The sequence below is a fragment of the Bradysia coprophila genome, unplaced genomic scaffold, assembly GCF_014529535.1.
Source record: "Bradysia coprophila strain Holo2 unplaced genomic scaffold, BU_Bcop_v1 contig_583, whole genome shotgun sequence".
NCBI classification, from domain to species: domain Eukaryota; kingdom Metazoa; phylum Arthropoda; class Insecta; order Diptera; family Sciaridae; genus Bradysia; species Bradysia coprophila.
This window is the reverse complement of record NW_023503823.1, coordinates 307,874-327,326: the sequence shown is the minus strand read 5'-3', so window position 1 is coordinate 327,326 and position 19,453 is coordinate 307,874. Positions and strand designations below refer to the sequence as shown.

Sequence of the window (19,453 nt, the reverse complement as noted above, 5' to 3'; positions counted from 1 at the left end):
GCATTTAATTGAAATCAGTTCATTTTTTCAACTCGGTGAAATTTTTGGGTGTTTTGAACCGAACTAATTAATATATTCGAACAAAAGATACAAAAACAAAAATCACACGGAAATTGCATTTTACGGCACAATGTGCAATTCACCCACGATAAAATATTCAAGGACTAGTGTCGGTTTATTTATAGATAAATATTCAAATATTTTGATTATTGCGATAGTCATCAACGATATCACAATATTTTTATTCGTTTAACCACAACAATATTTAGATCCAGATATTCACCGATTTATTCACAGAAATCCACAAAAAAATTTTCCGTTCATTCATCACAGACGAAAGAATTTAAAAGGTCAACACTCCACTATAGACTAGACTGTTAGACTAAAAATTGTTTTCAGCACAACAAAAATCCTTAGTGACTCCTCTCAGTTAAACGCACAATTTGATTCTACCTTACATGATGAATGAGAATCGAAAAGAACGAATTATTGTTTAATAACATTCGCGAACTTGCACGTTAGAGGCTACTAAAAACAATAACAAAGTTATCACCACTCAACCAACCAGTTATTTCTGAACAGATTTTTTTTTAGCGTATAGCATGGTGAGTGTGTGTTTCATTAATTGCGAATATATTAGTTAGTTTCAACGCCTTTGTATTTAAAGTATCAATGAAATAAAAAAAAATTGTTGCAGTGTTAGTGAACATCAGTGCTGTCAAAACGACAGTCTCATTCAAAAGTTTAGTTGACTGCTCAAGTAAAGTCTTTTCCGAAGAGTTTTCTGTTAAAAATCTAATCGTTTTTGTTGAAAGTTCTTTTATCAAGAGAGAACCACATTGAATCGTTACGAATTGTGTATATTTACATCAGACTGTACTCAAGATCGAAGTGCTCAATACCAACGCACTTAAAGTATTTGAATAAATATATCGTTTCCAATAAACACAGATTTTGTCGCAAGTTATTTCGCCGACAGGTATTTTCACGAAGTTTGTCTTTGTGACAATATTTACATGAAATGTTGTTTATGGGCCTACAAATACACAGACCGAACGATGATTGCATATTTTGTAAATAAATATATTCGAAACGAAAGTACTGCAGTGAATTACGTTCATGAAACTATGTGCAATAGCAAAGAGATAGATGTTGTAATGATTTCTCTGTACTTTGTATAGTTTATTCTGCCACATAGATGGCAACAGCCAGCTGATCCCTGCTATACAGGTGAAGAATTCGTGATTTTGGTTTAATGTACCAGCACCAATGACAATGCCGTACATTTCAATGTCACAGACATCTACCAACATTTCTGCATTATTTAAATTGAAACGAGTGACAGAAATGTGTTACGTCTTTAATTGTATTTGAGAGCAACGATAGCAAGTACTATTTTGGGAATGTAGAGTTATAATTAAAATTCTTGAGAGAAGTTAACAATGTAACTGACCCTACACACAGCGACGTACGCTAAAATATTTGCAACAACAACAATGAATGTCAAATGCCAAGTGTTATGGCAACTCCAAATTTCATTCATAAAATCAGATGAGCTGTACTTTCGCATCGAAATTTTTTTTTTGCCAACGTGTCTTTCCAGTGACGTTCCAATGCAGCAATTCAGCTCATCAAGAATGAAAGGTCAACACTATCGACGTAGTGTAAAATTTGTGTTGTAGCGCAGATTCAGAATATGACTCTAATATGTATGAATGCAAAATTTTAAAATCTTGAGTCGCAATTAAGCACTGGAAACCTTGCATACGATGTTGTGCAAAGGCACAGCAACTGCTGATTTACACTACCATCCAAAAGTATTCGCTCATTGTGTGTTTTCAGTGTAAATTGTCAAACTTTAATAGGGCGCCAAAAATCGAAATGGTAAAGCGACTGTGCAAACCTTCGGAAAAATTGAAAATATTTTGTATATTTTTCCTTCAAAGATTAAGGATCAAGCTATAGAATGCGCCATCTTTCGTGAAAATCCAGTACTATTTCGATTTTTGGCGGCCTATCAAAGTTTGTCAATTTACACTGAATGATCGAAAACTTTTGAATGGTAGAGTAGATAGCAATTAGCAATGTGAAGTTAATGAAAATTTTCTTTTGTTTTCAGATCTTTTCGCGTTGTCTTAAAATGTCAAACTTGCATTTGCTGCTAAATTTTCTCAATTGAATTGAATCAATCATGGAAAATTGTTAACAAATGAAAGTTTGACATTTTATGTCATGCGAAGTGAGAAAAAAGGATACGCATAGTAACTGTGCCTCCTTTACCCAAAGACGTCTGCGAGGTTTCCGATGCTGTCTTCCCACGCGAGATTTTAAAATTTTTCATTCTTAAAATCTTTTACCGCTACACTGAATCTACGCTACAACACGTAATTTATGCTATACCGAAAGATTTCAGTTTTGCCAACACGAAAGTGACAGCTCATCTGATTTTATGAATGAAATTAGGTGTTGTCATAACAGAACAATTTGGCGTTTGGTGTTGTTGTGGTGAACATTTCCAGGGGTCAGTTTATCTGACTCAGATACTATCAAAGAATTGCAGCTGCTATTTTCACCCGGATATAATCTAGCATAAATAAACCGTTTCAATGAAGCATCTATCGCTACTTAGTAAATATGCTGACAATTTAATCAGTTAAAAAACTTGACAATGAAAATTAATTTCTCGTCATTTAATCGTGGTGCTGGTGCATACATAGTCGACGACATTTCGATCGATATTTGTGTTAAGATGAAAATTGTTGCCTTGGTATTTGATTGAAAAATGTGTATCTACATCTAATAACAAAGCGACAAACATCTCATCAGATCGGACACCATCAACACTATAAAGTGAAATTAATTCATTTTCTCTTTATCACATGCCAGCTCACTTCAGAAATTTCCAATACAACTTAAATGATTCCGTCAGAAATTCTAAATCATTTCCTACACATAAACAAGTTGGCTACACGAAAACCCATAGGATGTCGTGTAGCAACAGACCTATGCTTCAAAATAGTTACCATTCAGCACATTCTTGCAGATTTACGTTATCGTAAGTTGAATTCAGTCGTCCGTTTTCCAGCCGTTTAGCTCTTCGTTAACGTGACGTTTCTATTGTTTCGATGACTTTTTAATTGTTTTAATTCCAACTGAATGGAAAACGCAAGGTGCCACATGCCTTTCAAAGTGTCTTCATCAGTTGTTTCAGAACCTTGGGAAAACGGAAACAAAACCACTGGAAAACGGATGACAGTTTCAACGTAAGAGAAGTCAACAGTACGAGTTCTTACAATTTGTTTTTCAGTTTGACACAGAAGGCATAATGTTGTATATATCGATGCTATTCACTTTCTACAATCGCAAAGGGTGCATCAAAACAATTAGCCCGCTCCAATTTGTACGGGACTCAAAAATTTAACTTAATTGACTGCTCTCATAGAATGTACAAACAGATTGATTATGGAAATTCTGCACGCCAATGAACATGGAAAAAATCGACTAAATTCAGCAAAAACATGTTGTACAATCTAGTGGAACGAGCAACATCATTCTAACCAGATTCGATTACATTTAAACAAACAAAGAAAAAAATCAATCTAATGCTTAATGAATGAAACGTTTTCTGTTTCAATTAACATCAATTGACATGATATTTCTAACTACTGAAATTTTGTTAATGCTAAATGCTTACATCAAACTATCGGACACATGTATCGATACAATTACACGAGCCGAGCATAGATATATTGAATTTTATTGTAAACATTATCGGATAGGTTATATGAATTTCACTTTATTAAAACCAAAACTGTTTATCTTGCGATCAAACATCAATAAGTATTTTATCGTCATATTATGGTTCGTTGCGGAGGAACAGTTTTATTGACTATCTCGGATGTTGGATAAGACCGTTTTGAACAATATTAACAGGAGATTCTCTATTCAAATCCAAGTTGCTTAAGTTGACGTAGTGCAGGGTCGTAGCTACGTGGAAGCGAACAGACTGGAGAACCGCCAAATTTCAGCCGCCGAAAAACGGCGGCTAGGCCCAAAACGACCCGCCGCCACCGCCGGAGATTTTTGTCGGCTAATTGCAGCTAGCCGCCGCAAGCCGCCGCCAGAGGTTTAGGTCGGCTAACTCGGCGGCTCGTGCATATTTTATCCATAAAAGACAAAAAGATGACACAAACCAACAAAATTAAATTAATTTTTTGGGACAATACCGTTACTTGAGAATACACCCGTACTTTTAATGTCCCTTGCGATGCCTATCTTTAAGATATTTTCTACTTTGATTTTCGTATTTTTTTTATTTTTTCTTCAAAACGACATTCCAAGCAAATTGAGAAATTTAAGAAAATTTTCAAGAATTTGTAGAAAGTCTTGTCTATGGACATGGTCATTTGTTTGTGAAAATCCCAAATTTTATGAAAATCGTAACAGATGTGAAATTTCATGAAAAGCGCAAAAATTCGTTAAAACCGCCAAAACTTGTGAACAGATCGAAAATTCGTAAAAAGCTAGAAAATTCGTAAAAAAATCGCAAAAATTCGTGAAAAATTCGTGAAATTACAAAAATTTGACATCCAGCCGCCGCCAGCCGACCTTTTTGGTCGGCGGCTAGGCCCAGTCGCCGCCTGAACTTTTTTAACGGCTAAGCCGTACTTAGCCGCCGCCGCCACCGCTTTTTTGGACGGCTAGACGCCGCCGGCGTTTTTTTTTCGGCTCTCCACTCTGGAAGCGAAGGTGAGCTAAGCTCTGAGAAAATTTATTTTCAAACTAAATAATCACTCTTAAGGTGGCCTCACAGTCATCCGTTTTATTGCAACCTAGATCCAGACTTACAGCTAATTCGGACAAATCTTATTCGTACTAATATTTCTTCTATAAAATGGATAAATTTTTCAAAATTTTCGGCTGCTGCTCAGTTTTCTTCTAAGGATCCTGAGAGATGAGAGCAATCCTTACATTATAGTAAGAAATCTTTTTGATTCAAAGTATTTTTCAGCAAGTGATTACAATCGCAGTCTGTTCTTAAAATTGATTTAGCTTCCCACAAATATTTCTAGCAAAATAGAGTGAACCCAGGCAAATGAGAGAAACCTAAAAAGTGGGATTTTTTACGTGTGCAAAACAGTAGGAGAGTTCCTTGACGTACACTTCGTTTTCAGACGTAAACGAACGACCCTAAGATGATCAGAATTTGACTGTAAGCCATGTTCACAAACTTTATAAATATTTTCAGAGGTATGACCAAAAACGACCGTTCATAAATGCTCCAAGTACAACCAGCAGTCAAACACTTCAGAAACTTCATTTTTAAATTCTATAATAAAGTACAGGTAACATAGATAACACATAGGGCAACACTTCAGGTCAAAGCTAATTTCTCGAAGAAATTCATAGAAGCCCAGCTCACTCTAAAAACATGGTCCAGGTACGGCCCTGACGTAGTAGCAATATTGCAACAAATTTTCCCATAAAGAAGTTATTAGCTTCCGCTTCCAAGGATAATCTGTTCATTTCCCCATTTCCCAGAACATCACTGGAATATACTCTAATATCGAAATAATGAAGCCAAAAACGAATAAGTAAAGCTTTCAAAGGCATATTCGCAATCTGCTCTGGTAATTACATTATGCAATTGGTGACACATCAAAGCCATTTCATTATATCAAGCAGCATAATGCGTTGTACGAGGCATTATACAATGCTGTAACAGGTATTATATTCACATTCGTCCTGTTCGTTTGTTACATAACTTTGTTCATTGACCTCAATTTATTACGTCTACAGAAACAGTGAGAAGAATAGGCGCTAACGTCCTCTGTATATAGATCTAGAGAGGCACGTGTAACGCTAAAGCGTTTGATTGGCTTTTGCATACACTATGGTGCGATGTATGTATAAGATTTAAATTTAGCTGACACGAAACAAAATTACCTATTTCAAATACCAAATACTGATGCGATAGGAAACCGTGTTTAACTTAAGTAAATCGTTCAGTAAGACAAAAAAAATCAATAAAAACACTGCACAGCAGATAATAACAACCGAGCCACGACAAAACAAAGTGTATTGAGTCAGGAAATGGTGGTTGCATAATGAAAACAAGTATCAAACACAAAATAGTTCAGATAGTCAATTGTTTGTGAGTGTTTTTTTTTTGGGAATCGAAAAGTATGTTAGCAATGTACACTTACCCGATAACGTCGATGATGTTGAATTTTTATTACTTCATCGTCATCTGATTCCGAATCGGGCTCAGCTACTTCATTTTCAATTTGACTTGGAGTTGCTCCCATTTTTCCCCGTTTATTAATCCACGCACAGAATCAAAAAAAAAACAAACTTTTTGAACAACACCAGCAGAACCAAAAGATATTCGGAATTGCCTCTAATATTTCAACGAATTAATGCGGATGGTTTAATTTCGATGCGGGCTATTATTATGCTGTGGCCCTCTACATTCACTAGAGCAGGCCTCTGCCAATCATACACCACATAATTATTATTGGTCACCTTTACCAAAATGTTTTATGGTACACTGTAGCCCCAATCACAATGCCGAATTTTACCGATCATTTTCACTGGCAATCATTGATTTGGTTTCTTTTCTCTTGTTACAAACACACTTAACGTTAACGATAACTTGAACTTAGTTTAGAATCTTTAACAAAACTTATGTTGTTCTATCACTAAAAACTGAATGTGGATTATTCGAACGTACTACACTAACTGATCACTGCAGCACACTGTCATCAAGAAATCGAAAATAATTTTTCGTTTATTATGGAAAATGCTGGGTAATATAAATCGCTCTCTTCAGTGCCCACGTCCATATAAAACACACACTCCCGTCTCCCGATCAATAAAAATTTCGTTGTTGTACTAGACGTTTTCCCTGATGCTCTCAGTTTATTATACGCTTAACATCCAGAAAGAGGGTTAAAATATGAATTTATATGAATCAGAATCATGTGTGAGGGAGCAAATCGGCAGTGTTTGTGAGAGTTTTTTCTGTCCACAATTGAGTGACTGAGTTTCAAAGAAGAATGTTGAGTATATAAGGTAGTAGGTTGTAAATAATGTAGGTAGGTAAACAGATAGCATGCTTCTCAATCATACATATATATTTACGAAAATATGTTTGCAAAAATAATGGAAATGTGAAACGAATATTTGATTAAAACATACAGAGTAGAAGTTCAAGATTTTTTTAGCATGACATTTATTAGGGAAAAACAGTTCATATTGAAATTTTCAGGTACATCTATAGTATAGATAAACTGTGGTTTCCAGCTGTTTAATATTTATAATTAAAAAAAAAAAAATCGGAGAGTAATAAAGGTCCCAACAAGAGAAACCTAATGTGATTGGCCTACAGACCTAATGTTCAATTATTTGTCACAAATTCTTCACTGAAGAGGTTTAATGAAATTCAATTTCGTTTAAGACAAAGCAATTGGTTTTAATGTAACGTTTAATACACGTAGCGACTGATGTAAACACGATGTGAAGCGAAAACAAATTGAAATAAAAATTCGAATTAACTTAAAGCAAACGTTCACATTCATTGATATAATTAACATAAAAAGTAGAATTTGACGGAGTTCAATTCGAAAGGTTTCTCAACTTAAACAAAGACAATTTTATAATAACATGTACTGTAACAACTGACTGCACCTTGTTTACTACCTTAAACTTGAAAACCGAATGAAATTCAGAAATGTCGAAAATTGAACTCGAAATTCAATTGACACCAAACAAAAATTGTCACTTGGAGATTGGAGATAACAACAAAACGAAATATTGACATAAGCGAGAGAACAAAAAAAAAATCAAAACAAAAAATATTGCAGAATATGGCGTTTGAAAATGACTTGACCACAGAACAATCGATTTTCTCACCGAATTTGAATTAAATTACTGTTTTTTAACACACTTTGCACGACCGAACACCTTTAATTAAATAATTTTCGACATTCAACTTACGCCTAACATTTAAACTTAATTTAATTTTAAGAGGAAAATGTTTCAGGCACCAATTTCAACGCCACGATAATTTAAGGTTATCTACAACAGTGAAGTTAGCAACACAAATTCACTGGATTTGCTGTCAGTCATCGGGGGGATGTTCAATTTTTTTTTACTGAGTTTTGAGTTTTATTTTGTTAATTAATATGAATATTCATCGGTAGTCTTAAACGGAAATCATGTAGATTTGTTACTTTTGATCAATAAATATGCACCAAATCAAGTTTTGTATTTGTATGCATTTACTTGGTGATGAAACATCTCCCTCTTCTATAACACTTAGGTGAAAATGTGAAACAATCCCTTCCTCTGCATGTAGATTCAACAAAACTCACCGCATTTGAATCCATCAAAGCTGCTGTCATTACAAAGTTCATATAGAAAATATTTTGTCGGAAATGTTAAATTTTACAGCGTTAAGATTTCCAATTATCTTTGGATCATTTCTGTTTATAGCGGGCACATCATTCATTTGCCGGTAGGATCGAATTCCATTAACTCAAATTTATATATTATGTAACAAAGTCACAACATTGTTTTTGCAGCGATAATTTAATGCCGAATCTGGACGAAGCGAAAAAATCACTCAATAAACAGGATGAAATCACAAGAGTCGAACTGGAAGGCTTCATAAAAAATATGAGATCGTAGCCACTTCTTTAGTATTTCCCAATAAAACTTCTTTATGTAAATGAAACAAAGTTTTATTAATCGACAAACTCTAATTTTACATCGAAGACTGCAGAATGTGTATACAGCGTCTTCAATCGTATCTAATTTTTTCCACTCTAGGATCATCTGGTCTGTAGATCATCATAGATTGTTTAAATCGTCGGTTTTCACCATCTTCATCGTAATATTTCCATAAACCAAAGGTTCCCAATCCTAATCCAATTACGGCCATAAAACCACTGCCTACGACCTCGGGGATCTCATTCCAACCACGCTTAAATAGAGCAACCAAACCTCGACTAGCTGCTGGCGATGTAGCCATTCTTATTTGAGATGTACAAATAATTTAATTAATAAAAATAGTTTCAGGATCCGGAGACTGGCTCACTTTTTGGTTCGATCGAATTGTATTCCTCAGAAAGAAAATTATTTGACATATACGTAACACCACAATAAAAGTTAAGTTGGTTGCAGTTGTTGAAAAATCAATATGGTGAAGTGGCCAGTGTGAACAGCCGTTTATGTTTAAAAAAGGCACTGTGAAGCAAAGTATATAAACACTGAAGGTAATGCAGACTCTCAGCGGATCAGAGAAATTACGGATCCAAACTTTAAGGTGAGTTCATTTTCGTATGTTGTCTAACTTAGACTTGTGCAACATGACGGCCCTAAATCTTTCCAATTCACCACTAAATACAACTTGACGCAAACAAATTCAATATATGTGCAACATAACGCCGCTAAATCGTTCGAAATTCACCACTAGATGCAACTTGACGCAAACGAATTCAATAGTGTGCAACATGAAGGAGCTAAATTTCACCTGAAAGTTTGGATCCGTATGTAACTGTGGATTTGCATTACCTTCAGTGTTTATATACTTTGCTGTGAAGTGCAAAGTATATAAAGTATATTATAAACACCGTCATGTTGCACACGTAATGAATTCGTTTGCGTCAAGTTGCATCTAGTGGTGAATTTAGAACGATTTAGCGGCGTCATGTTGCACACATCTAACATTCATTTGCGTCAAGTTGTATTTAGTGGTGAATCGGAAGGATTTTGCGCCGTCATCATATTGCACAAGTCTAAGTTCGACAATATACGAAAATGAATTCATCTGAAAGTTTGGATCCGTAATTTCCAAGGTAATGCCATACGGACGGAGGTAATGCCATACAGACGCGCGGCCTAGCACAATAGTTCGATGCAAGTGACACCTTTTTTTAAAATGGTTTACTATGATTTGCTTGTGTTTCACAAAATATTGCTCCTATCACAAAACAGATGGCCTAGGTTTCTAAGCAATTTTGTAATTTTAAAGAAAGAGAGAGATGGCGTTTATAGCGAACTTTCGTGCCACTGCACATCTGATTCGGTTATTTATGGCATTACCTCCGCCCATATATTTACCTTGGTAATTTCTCTGATCCGCTGAGGGTCTGCATTACCTTCAGTGTTTATATACCTTGGTGAGGTGTACGGGCAATGTTTATCGATTATATTCGATAACCCATCAATACACTCTAAATTAAATAAACGGATGTAAATACATAGACCAGGAGAGGCTCATTTTTCGAAAGTCAAAATAAGGAGCATTGGGGCAAGACTGTAAACTTTGGGGAGATCACGCAGATACAGATACGCGAATGACACACCACAGTTGACGATTTCATACGAATATTCTCCTACTGTGTCTGGTAAAAAGTCGATCCCTCCCTTAATGCTAAAGTTAAAAGCTTTGCATTGGAGCAATCCTCGGCTGGCCTCTAGAGGTGCTACAATTCTTCAGTACTTTATTCTTTTCGCCATCAAAAGTTTAGTGCAATTTCAGTTTTCATAAAAATTATTTGTTACGATTTACACTACCTCACTATAATGAGACCTTAAGATTTATGGGAAACACTTAGACAAATTATATCATCGGATTAAGACATAAGACACTGTCAAGACACTCTTAGTGGTTGTTTTAACCAAGGTTCTGAAAGAACATGTTAAGACACTCTTGAGTTGATCACGAAGGCGGTGACACGCACACTCATTACAGATTGTTTGAAACATCAACTTGACAAAAAAAATTTTCTTTCTTCAAGTTGACATTTCAAACAATCTGTAATGAGTGTTTTCAACAAAAAGCATCAAATTTGTCAAAATTTGTGTGTCACGCCTTCGCTAGTGTCTTAACCTGTTCTTTCAGAACCTTTGTTTTAACGTTGCAACGAGAAAGTGTTTACGTTGAAGTTAATTGCGGCTTGTCAACTTTCAGCACCCTGGACTTTACTTAAATCGTCGAGGAATGCCTCCAAATAAATTTCTAAAAATCCAAAACGGAATTCTAGATTTTTAGAAATTTATTTGAAGGTATTCCTCGACGATTTAAGTAAAGTCCAGGGTGCCGAAAGTTGACAAGCCGCAATTAACTTCAACGTGTTGGGGAAACCTTTGCCGGCCTGAAGACAATACTTTATTCTTTCTGTTTTTTATGGTTAAATAACTTCACTCTGGCAAATATCCATGAAATGTCATAGCATTGAAGTTGGTTAAAAAAAGAAAGCATTGAAGCTGGTAAAAAAATAGAGCGTTGACATTACGAAGTCTAAGACGAAATGTAATAGAATTTACACAAAAGGTTAAGACCGTTAAGACACTCACGAAGGCGGGTGAAATCATTAAACGCACTCATTACATATTGTATAATCTTGAAAATATTTTTTTTGTTAAGTTGAAATCTTCATACATATAAAATTGCTCAAACCTAGTTGGCGCCACAGGAAACTTTTGATTCTACCGCTCTAGTGATCAACTCGATAGTGCCTTAAAGGTACTTAATCAATGAAAGAATACTCTATAAAGATATGGTCTAATGTCAAAATTTGTATAGAGCGGAGGAAATAGCGATTACATATAAACAAACTCACCTCTATCAATGAAAATCATTGAAAGGTGAGTTTCATTATATGAAATCGCTATTTCCAAGGTAAATATAGGAAACTAAGGGTAAAATCTATTACAATTTAGTACTTTTCTTCACAAAAAGACTGCTGTACTGAATTATTTTTTCATGAACAAACTTCACAGGAATGAATCAATGTGAAGTTGTTACACAAAGAAATAGTCCAGTGAGATTGAAGTACTATAAAAAATGTGGCGCCTCTACAGGCCAATAGTGAGGAGGTATACCATATATAACCGAATCAGATGTGCGGTGGCACGAAAGTTCGATGTAAACGCCATCTCATCCCTTCGTCAAAAGCAAAAAATGGAATAGAAAGTCGGGACATCTGTTGTGAGATAGTGAAAATATTTTGTGAAATACAAGTAATCGTAGTCAACCATTGAAAAAAAGAACTTATGCCGCGCGTCTGAATGGCATTACCTCCACACTATCAGTGCCAATTATTACCTTGGCTATTTCCTCCGGTTTGTATGGACATGGACAGATCATACCTGGTGCTTATTTGTACATTCATTAGGTTATTGTCCTTATTATCATCATAGAGATGGTTATTATGTACATATCATCGGTTTCCGTTTTTGTGATTGATCTGGTACATACTCACTTACTGCCTCTGTAAAGTTTGACCAGTTTGACGCATTTGATAAAAAATTTTCGTTTTGTTTCGCTTTGGCGTTCATGAATACTGATGCGTTTAATTTTTTCGTTTTGTTCATAATATTGTAGCTATACTCGAAAATGGATGTTCTGCATACGTCAGAGGTAAAATATCCCATTTTATACGTTGAAATAGTGCCACATGATTTTTGCATTTCAATTTCAAATAATTATTTTATTCAAACCATACACGCAGCCGTTTGTTCATCAGTAAAGAAAGCTCGAGTTAAATAAATTTTCACTTGCTTCAAAAACAGCGTATCATGGTCGATTCAACATCTGAAATTCCCACAGAAGACCTGCTCCACGCAATTATTACTGAAATAGAAGAACTGCAACATCAACCTTTCGATTGTACAACCGACATGATCGATAGCTTCCTTCTCAATCACAGTCGATGCGACAGTGTACATCTTAACGAAATGTTAGGTACATTTGGATCGGAATTTCCAGCACTCGAACTAGGAACTGAACTCGGTGATGAAGCTTCAAGCGGTAGAGATATCCGATCGTCATCAAATAATCTAAACAGAGTTCCTGGTAATGAAGCTTTTATTGAAGAGAATTCTGTAAGAATTAGTCTTAGCAAAAGCGATCTGAGGACTCAGGAAAATTCAACGGTGACAAATCAAGAATTAGTTTTCATAAAAAGTCAATTACATCAGCTACAGGACATGATTTTTGATTTGCAAAAGAATAACTTGGTCCTAAAAAGTCAATTGCAACCGCAACAAAACAAGATTTTTGAACTGCAAAAGAATAATTTGGCACTAAAAAGTCAATTGCAAACGCAACAGGACATGATCTTTGAATTGCAAAAGAATAACTTGGTCCTAAAAAGTCAATTGCAACCGCAACAGCATATGATTCTTGAATTGCAAAAGAATAACTTGGTCCTAAAAAGTCAATTGCAACCGCAACAGGACATAATTGTTGAATTGCAAAAGAGTAATTCGGATTTAAGAAGTCAAGTGAAGCAGCAATACGAGATTATTTCAGATTTACGAAAGCATTTACAGCAAACACAAGTAAGCTCTAATCATGCTCGTCGTGTCACCGTTCTACAAATCATTACCGAAATTCATTTTCGTAGGTTGATCAAGGACCAACAGCTGATCGAAGACAGTTAGAAATTGTTGAGATTGACAATGTTTCGACGATTGAACGATCGCAGCTCAGTGACTCTGATCAAATGGATCAACTTCAAGAGTAAGAATTTGTTCTGCAATCTTTTCGAGCTCGATGTTCACGGATTTTTTTTTTGTAGAATCGAGAGTGTGGTACAGTCACTTGATGAGGAATGTAATGAGAGAAGGGTAATTATCACGGGATCGAAAAACAATGGTGCACTTGATGTTGACCAGCATGAGCATAATGAATCAAAGGAAGTGGAACAGGCAACACATTCCACGACGTTGTACCAAGGTCAAGAAGATAATTTCGACCAATCAGACAGCTCATCGAAGCAGGTACTTGACTTATTATCTCCTCATTATACACATGGTACTACCCGATTATGCTCGTCGTTCTACCTTGCTACAAACGATTGCCATATTTCATTTTCATAGGTTGATCAAAGACCAACAGATGATCGAAAACAGTTGGAAATCGTCGAGATTGAAAATGTCACGACGATTGAACGATCGCAACTCAGTGATTCTGATCAAATGGAACAACTTCAAGGGTAAGAACGGAGTTTGTTCTGCAATCTTTTCAAACGCGTTCTTCACGGATTTCTTTGCAGAATCGAAAGTGTAGAGTCGCCTGATGGGGAATGCAATGAGAGAAGGGTAATTATCACGAGATCGAAAAACGATGGTTCACATGATGTTGACCAGCATGAGCATAATGAATCAAAGGAAGTAGTGGAACAGGCAACACATTCAACGCCGTTGTGCCAAGGCCAAGAGGATAATTTCGACCAATCAGAAAGCTCATTGAAACAGGTACTTGACTTAATTATACTGGCACAACCCTGAAACTCTCGATTTATAGTTTTCTCCCTCGTTTGTAATTGCTTTATCCCAACAAAAATCTCTTCGAGAAAAGTGTGACGCAGTCTTTGAAGTACAATTTCTAAAATGAATGATATCGCTAGAGTTGACGCTTTCAGCATCGTTACGCAAAAATTAAATTTTACACCCAATTTTAGTTCAAACAAGCTGGCTTAGTTTTTCTCATCATCTGCCAAATAATTTTTACCAAAAAAAATTTGACTGGAAACAACCAAAATTTTACCAAAAAAATCTGCGTCGCATGTGGCAGATAAATTTTCTTGCTGGTCTGTTCCTGAACATTTGCCACTTTGCGACGCAGATTTTTTTGGTAAAATTTTGGTTGTTTCCAGTCAAATTTTTTTTGGTAAAAATTATTTGGCAGATGATGAGAAAAACTAAGCCAGCTTGTTTGAACTAAAATTGGGTGTAAAATTTAATTTTTGCGTAACGAAGCTCAAAGCGTCAACTCTAGCGATATCATTCATTTTAGAAATTGAACTTCAAAGACTGCGTCACACTTTTCTCGAAGAGATTTTTGTTGGGATATCAGTCGTTTTAGAAGTTTTAGAACACTGCTTTTTATAACAGTTTATAACAGAAATTCGGAAATTTGACGAAAATCGAAAATTTGACAAAATTCGAAAATTTAACGAAAATCGGAAATTTGACGAAATTTGAAAATTTGACGAAATTTGAAAATTTGACGAAATTTGAAAATTTGACGAAATTCGAAAATTTGACGAAATTCGAAAATTTGACGAAATTCGAAAATTTGACGAAAATCGAAAATTTGACTAAAATCGAAAATTAGACGAAGAAAGTAATTCTCTATCTGCCACCATTCAACCCATTTCCAACTTTCGACATTTTTCACAAACGCCCTTCTTTTCTACTCGTAAAACTCTGAGACTTTGCCGAAGAAAGTAACTCTCTATCTGCCACCATTCAAGAAATACCTCTAAAAACATAATTGACCCACCCATTTCCAACTTTCGACATTTTTCACATATGCCCCTCTGTTCTACTCGTAAAACTCTGAGACTTTGCCGAAGAAAGTAATTCTCTATTTCTCATAACACAAAAAAATATTAGTCCTTTCATCCTACGCTCGAGTAGCCCCGATTTTTTTTTATTATTTTTTTGTTCGAATCGTGTTACAAATACCTTTCATTTGAGGCCGAAAACGCGTTCCCGACCCTCGAAAACCACACTCAGAAACCACTTCGAGACCAATAAAACAAAATTCTGGTTTTTCCTGGGGTAATGGCGTATCACATTTTCATTTTTATGCCCACCCTGAGGTTCCTACAAAATTTCATGGATTGGCTGACTAGTTTCCGAGATCGACCGTCGATAGATAGACAGATAGACAGATAGATAGAAACATACAGAGTAAGTTGAAAGATTTTGATTGTTTGGAAAACGTTAATTTGGTGCATTTTCTATCAAAATGACCAACTTCAAAACGATGTATCTCCGGCAATTTTAAAGTTACATAGTCGAGTGATAGCTCGTTTTGCTCGTATTTGAAGCGCGAATAAGATAGATAAGGATTTGTGGTGATACAGGCCAAAGGAAAGAAACTTAAATTCTCGCCTATATATAGTTGCCGCGTCTCAAAAAAATTTCTTCGTTCTTTTTTCCGCTATCGCTCCGGACATGATGTTCTTGCTTTTCACAATACTCGTTGAACGAATATGAGTATTTTCTAAGAGTTTTCCTCTCAGTTCACGTGTATGTCTGATTGATTTTTCTAATTTTCGTTCATATATTCAGATGCGTTCCGTCCGAAATAGGAAGGGTGCTGGGAAACGAATTACTTATAACATGGAAAGCATCGAGGTGTCTCTTGAAAATCCACGAAACTCTCGCAAAAGTAAGTTCTTTGGAATCAATTTTTCGCAAAGCAAATTAAACTGATTGTTGTCCATACACTCAGAAAAATCAAAAACGTATCCCTGTGCGGAGTGTAACAAGCGATTCGATTACAAGTCTCAATTGATGACACATTTAAGGGCGCACAGTGGTAAGTACACAAAGAAATGTTACTACCTAGTCCTCGTCTTTTTCGTGGCAAAAAAATGTGTTCAAGGTGAGAAGCCATTGTAGTTGTAAGGATTGCAAATTTTCTTTTCATTTCACCAGTATGGATCCGTTGATGTGTTGTCAATGTTTTGACACCGAATTCCAACTTCGAAATTAATTTTCGGTGAGAGACCCTACCAGTGTATGGATTGTAATTCTGCTTTCATGCAATTTGATAATACACCGACGGACTCATTCTGGTAAATAAAGAGAAAGAAAAGTCTGCAAGAGCAACACTTCGAAGCATTCTCAACTTCAAACATTATTTTTAGGCGAGAAGCCCTACAAGTGTAAGGACTGCAGTACTGTGTTCAAATATGCTGACACTCTGAAAAGACATCAACAGATTCATTCCGGTAAGTGAAGATGAAGAGAAAGAAACGTCTGCTTTGAGCAACGCCACGCAATATTTCAACTTCAAAAATAATTTTCAGGTGAGAAGCCATATAAGTGTAACGAATGTGATTCTGCTTTCAATCAATCAAGCAATTTGAGAGCACATCAACGGACTCATTCCGGTAAGTGATGAAAACGAAAAGTCTGCAAGAGCAACGCTGCGCATTATTTCAACTTCAAAAATAATTTTCAGATGAGAAACCTAACAGGTGTAAGGACTGCAGTGCTGCGTTCAAACATGCTAACTCTCTGAAAAGACACCAACAACAGATTCATTCTGGTGAGTGAAGAGAAAGAAAAGTCTGCAAGAGCAACGCTGCGCAATATTTCAACTTCAAAAATAATTTTCAGGCGAGAAGCCCTACAAGTGTAAGGAATGTAATTCTGCTTTCAGTCGATCAGGCGATTTGACATCACATGAACGGATTCACTCTGGTAAGTGAAAAGAAATAAATTCCGCAAGAGCAACGATACGCGACCTTTTCATCTTCAAACACTATTTTTAGGCGAGAAGCCCTACAAGTGTAAGGAATGTAATTCTGCTTTCAGTCGATCAGGCGATTTGACATCACATCAACGGGTTCATTCCAGTAAGTGAAGAAAATTCTTTGAGTCTGCAAGAGCAACGCTACGCCATATTTTGACGTCAAGAATTATTTTTAGGTGAGAGACCCTACAAGTGTAAGGAGTGCGTTGCTGCGTTCAAACATTCTAGCACTCTGAAGGCACATCAACGAATTCATTTCGGTAAGTGAAGAGAAAAAAAGAAATCTGCAAGAGCAATATCTCAACTTCAAAAATAATTTTCAGGTGAGAAGCCCTATAAGTGTAAGGATTGTAATTCTGCTTTCAGACAATCAATCCATTTGACAATACATCAACGGATTCATTCCGGTAAGTAAAATGCTAGTGTGTGACAATTGGATATTCATAGAGGTTGAGTTTTGATTTTAGCTAAAAAGTGTCACAAGTGCAACGTATGTGAAAAGGAATTTCGCTTCCAATCTAACTTGAAAAAGCACTTCAAAGTCCACTCTGATGAAAAATCAACATGATTAAAAAGAAATCCAAAAAAAAATGTGCAACTGATGCCAGACTTATTGCTGTTCGATGGGAACGAGCTGTTCCGTGAGAAAAACTTTTTTATGACATTTTTGTTCTTCAAATTTTAACATTTCTTCTATTGACCTATTCGTTATTTACACACGCGACGTGTGCTTAACGAACATATATGTAAATCGAATTTCTGTTAATAATTTTCTAAATTTAAGGAAATAAATTTTTCCCCGACGTTTTCCTTAAATATTTTGTTTTAAATTTATCATCAGAATCTATTCCCGAAGGTAGAGGCAAAAATGGTAGTCACCGAGTGCATGTGATCTTAATTACCTGATCATGTCCGGAGCGATAGCGGAGGACTTGACGCAGTCTAACTTCCAAAAAAAGAACGAAGAAATTTTTTTGAGACGCGGCAACTATATATAGGCGAGAATTTAAGTTTCTTTCCTTTGGCCAGTATCACCACAAATCCTATTCTATCTTATTCGCGCTTCAAATACGAGCAAAACGAGCTATCACTCGACTATGTAACTTTCAAATTGCCGGAGATACATCGTTTTGAAGTTGGTCATTTTGATAGAAAATGCACCAAATTAACGTTTTCCAAACAATCAAAATCTTTCAACTTACTCTGTATGTTTCTATCTATCTGTCTATCTGTCTATCTATCGACGGTCGATCTCGGAAACTAGTCAGCCAATCTCCATGAAATTTTGCAGGAACCTCAGGGTGGGCATAAAAAAGAAAATGTGATACGCCACTACCCCAGGAAAAACCAGAATTTTGTTTTATTGGCCTCGAAGTGGTTTCTGAGTGTGGTTTTCGAGGGTCGGGAACGCGTTTTCGGCTGTAGCTTAGCTGTATTGAAACCTACAGAGGCGTGCGACCCATCAAATGAAAGGTATTCGTAACACGATTCGAACAAAAAAAAAATCGGGGCAGATTCGTTTGAGCTAGAGTGATTAGAGTGACCAAATTTTGAGCTACTCGAGCGTAGGATGAAAGGACTAATATTTTTTTGGGTTATGAGAGATAGAGAATTACTTTCTTCGGCAAAGTCTCAGAGTTTTACGAGTAGAACAGAGTGGCATATGTGAAAAATGTCGAAAGTTGGAAATGGGTGGGTCAATTATGTTTTTAGAGGTATTTCTTGAATGGTGGCAGATAGAGAGTTACTTTCTTCGGCAAAGTCTCAGAGTTTTAGAGAAAAGAAGGGCATTTGTGAAAAATGTCGAAAGTTGGAAATGGGTGGGTCAATTGGGGTTTTAGAGATATTTCTTGAATGGTGGCAGATAGAGAATTACTTTCTTCGTCAAATTTTCGATTTTCGTCTTTCAAATTTCGTCAAATTTTCGATTTTCGTCAAATTTTCCATATTCGTCAAATTTTCAATTTTCCTCAAATTTTCAAATTTCGTCAAATTTTCAAATTTCGTCAAATTTTCAAATTTCGTCAAATTTTCGATTTTCGTCAAATTTTCTAATTTCGTCAAATTTTCGAATTTCGTCAAATTTTTGATTTTCGTCAAATTTTCGAATTTCGTCAAATTTTTGATTTTCGTCAAATTTTCGATTTTCGTCAAATTTCGAAT

The 19,453-nt window shown here is 35.8% G+C and overlaps 4 protein-coding genes and 1 long non-coding RNA gene across 10 annotated transcripts in view; 3 read left to right on the top strand and 2 right to left on the bottom strand.

The window, feature by feature from the left end:
* The window catches only part of LOC119083250, a 32,397-nt gene extending 24,327 nt beyond the window's left edge, over positions 1-8,070 (bottom strand). The window contains exons 1-2 of one of the 6 annotated variants that reach the window (XM_037192917.1): positions 7,915-8,070; positions 6,207-6,758 (exon numbers count right to left, since the gene is read on the bottom strand). In XM_037192917.1, the coding sequence (XP_037048812.1) occupies positions 6,207-6,308 (102 nt within the window). In that variant the 5' untranslated portion in view covers positions 6,309-6,758; positions 7,915-8,070. Of the gene's footprint in view, positions 1-283; positions 577-6,206; positions 6,759-7,914 lie in introns of those variants that run through there. The other 5 variants (XM_037192920.1, XM_037192914.1, XM_037192918.1 and 2 more) reach the window with 5 other exon arrangements.
* LOC119083231 (zinc finger protein 271-like) overlaps positions 1-19,453 on the top strand; it is a 700,255-nt gene that overhangs the window by 502,282 nt on the left and 178,520 nt on the right. The window contains exon 28 of the mRNA XM_037192892.1: positions 17,467-17,550. Coding sequence (XP_037048787.1) covers positions 17,467-17,550 — 84 coding nt within the window. The remainder of the gene's footprint in view (positions 1-17,466; positions 17,551-19,453) is intronic.
* On the top strand, positions 8,365-8,737 carry LOC119083301. Its single transcript, XR_005088832.1, has 2 exons — positions 8,365-8,518; positions 8,586-8,737. It is a non-coding gene; the product is annotated as an uncharacterized LOC119083301 (long non-coding RNA).
* Positions 8,729-9,227, bottom strand: LOC119083299. The gene is made up of 2 exons (XM_037192993.1): positions 9,101-9,227; positions 8,729-9,035 (listed from the first exon to the last, which is right to left on the bottom strand). The coding sequence occupies exon 2, from the start codon at positions 9,032-9,034 to the stop codon at positions 8,804-8,806; it is 231 nt and encodes a 76-aa protein (XP_037048888.1). The 5' UTR covers position 9,035; positions 9,101-9,227; the 3' UTR covers positions 8,729-8,803.
* Positions 12,291-16,496, top strand: LOC119083262 (cytadherence high molecular weight protein 2-like). Its single transcript, XM_037192943.1, has 9 exons — positions 12,291-12,430; positions 12,583-13,353; positions 13,419-13,534; positions 13,593-13,794; positions 13,894-14,009; positions 14,070-14,271; positions 16,099-16,198; positions 16,262-16,348; positions 16,468-16,496. The coding sequence occupies exons 1-9, from the start codon at positions 12,407-12,409 to the stop codon at positions 16,479-16,481; spliced, it is 1,632 nt and encodes a 543-aa protein (XP_037048838.1). The 5' UTR covers positions 12,291-12,406; the 3' UTR covers positions 16,482-16,496.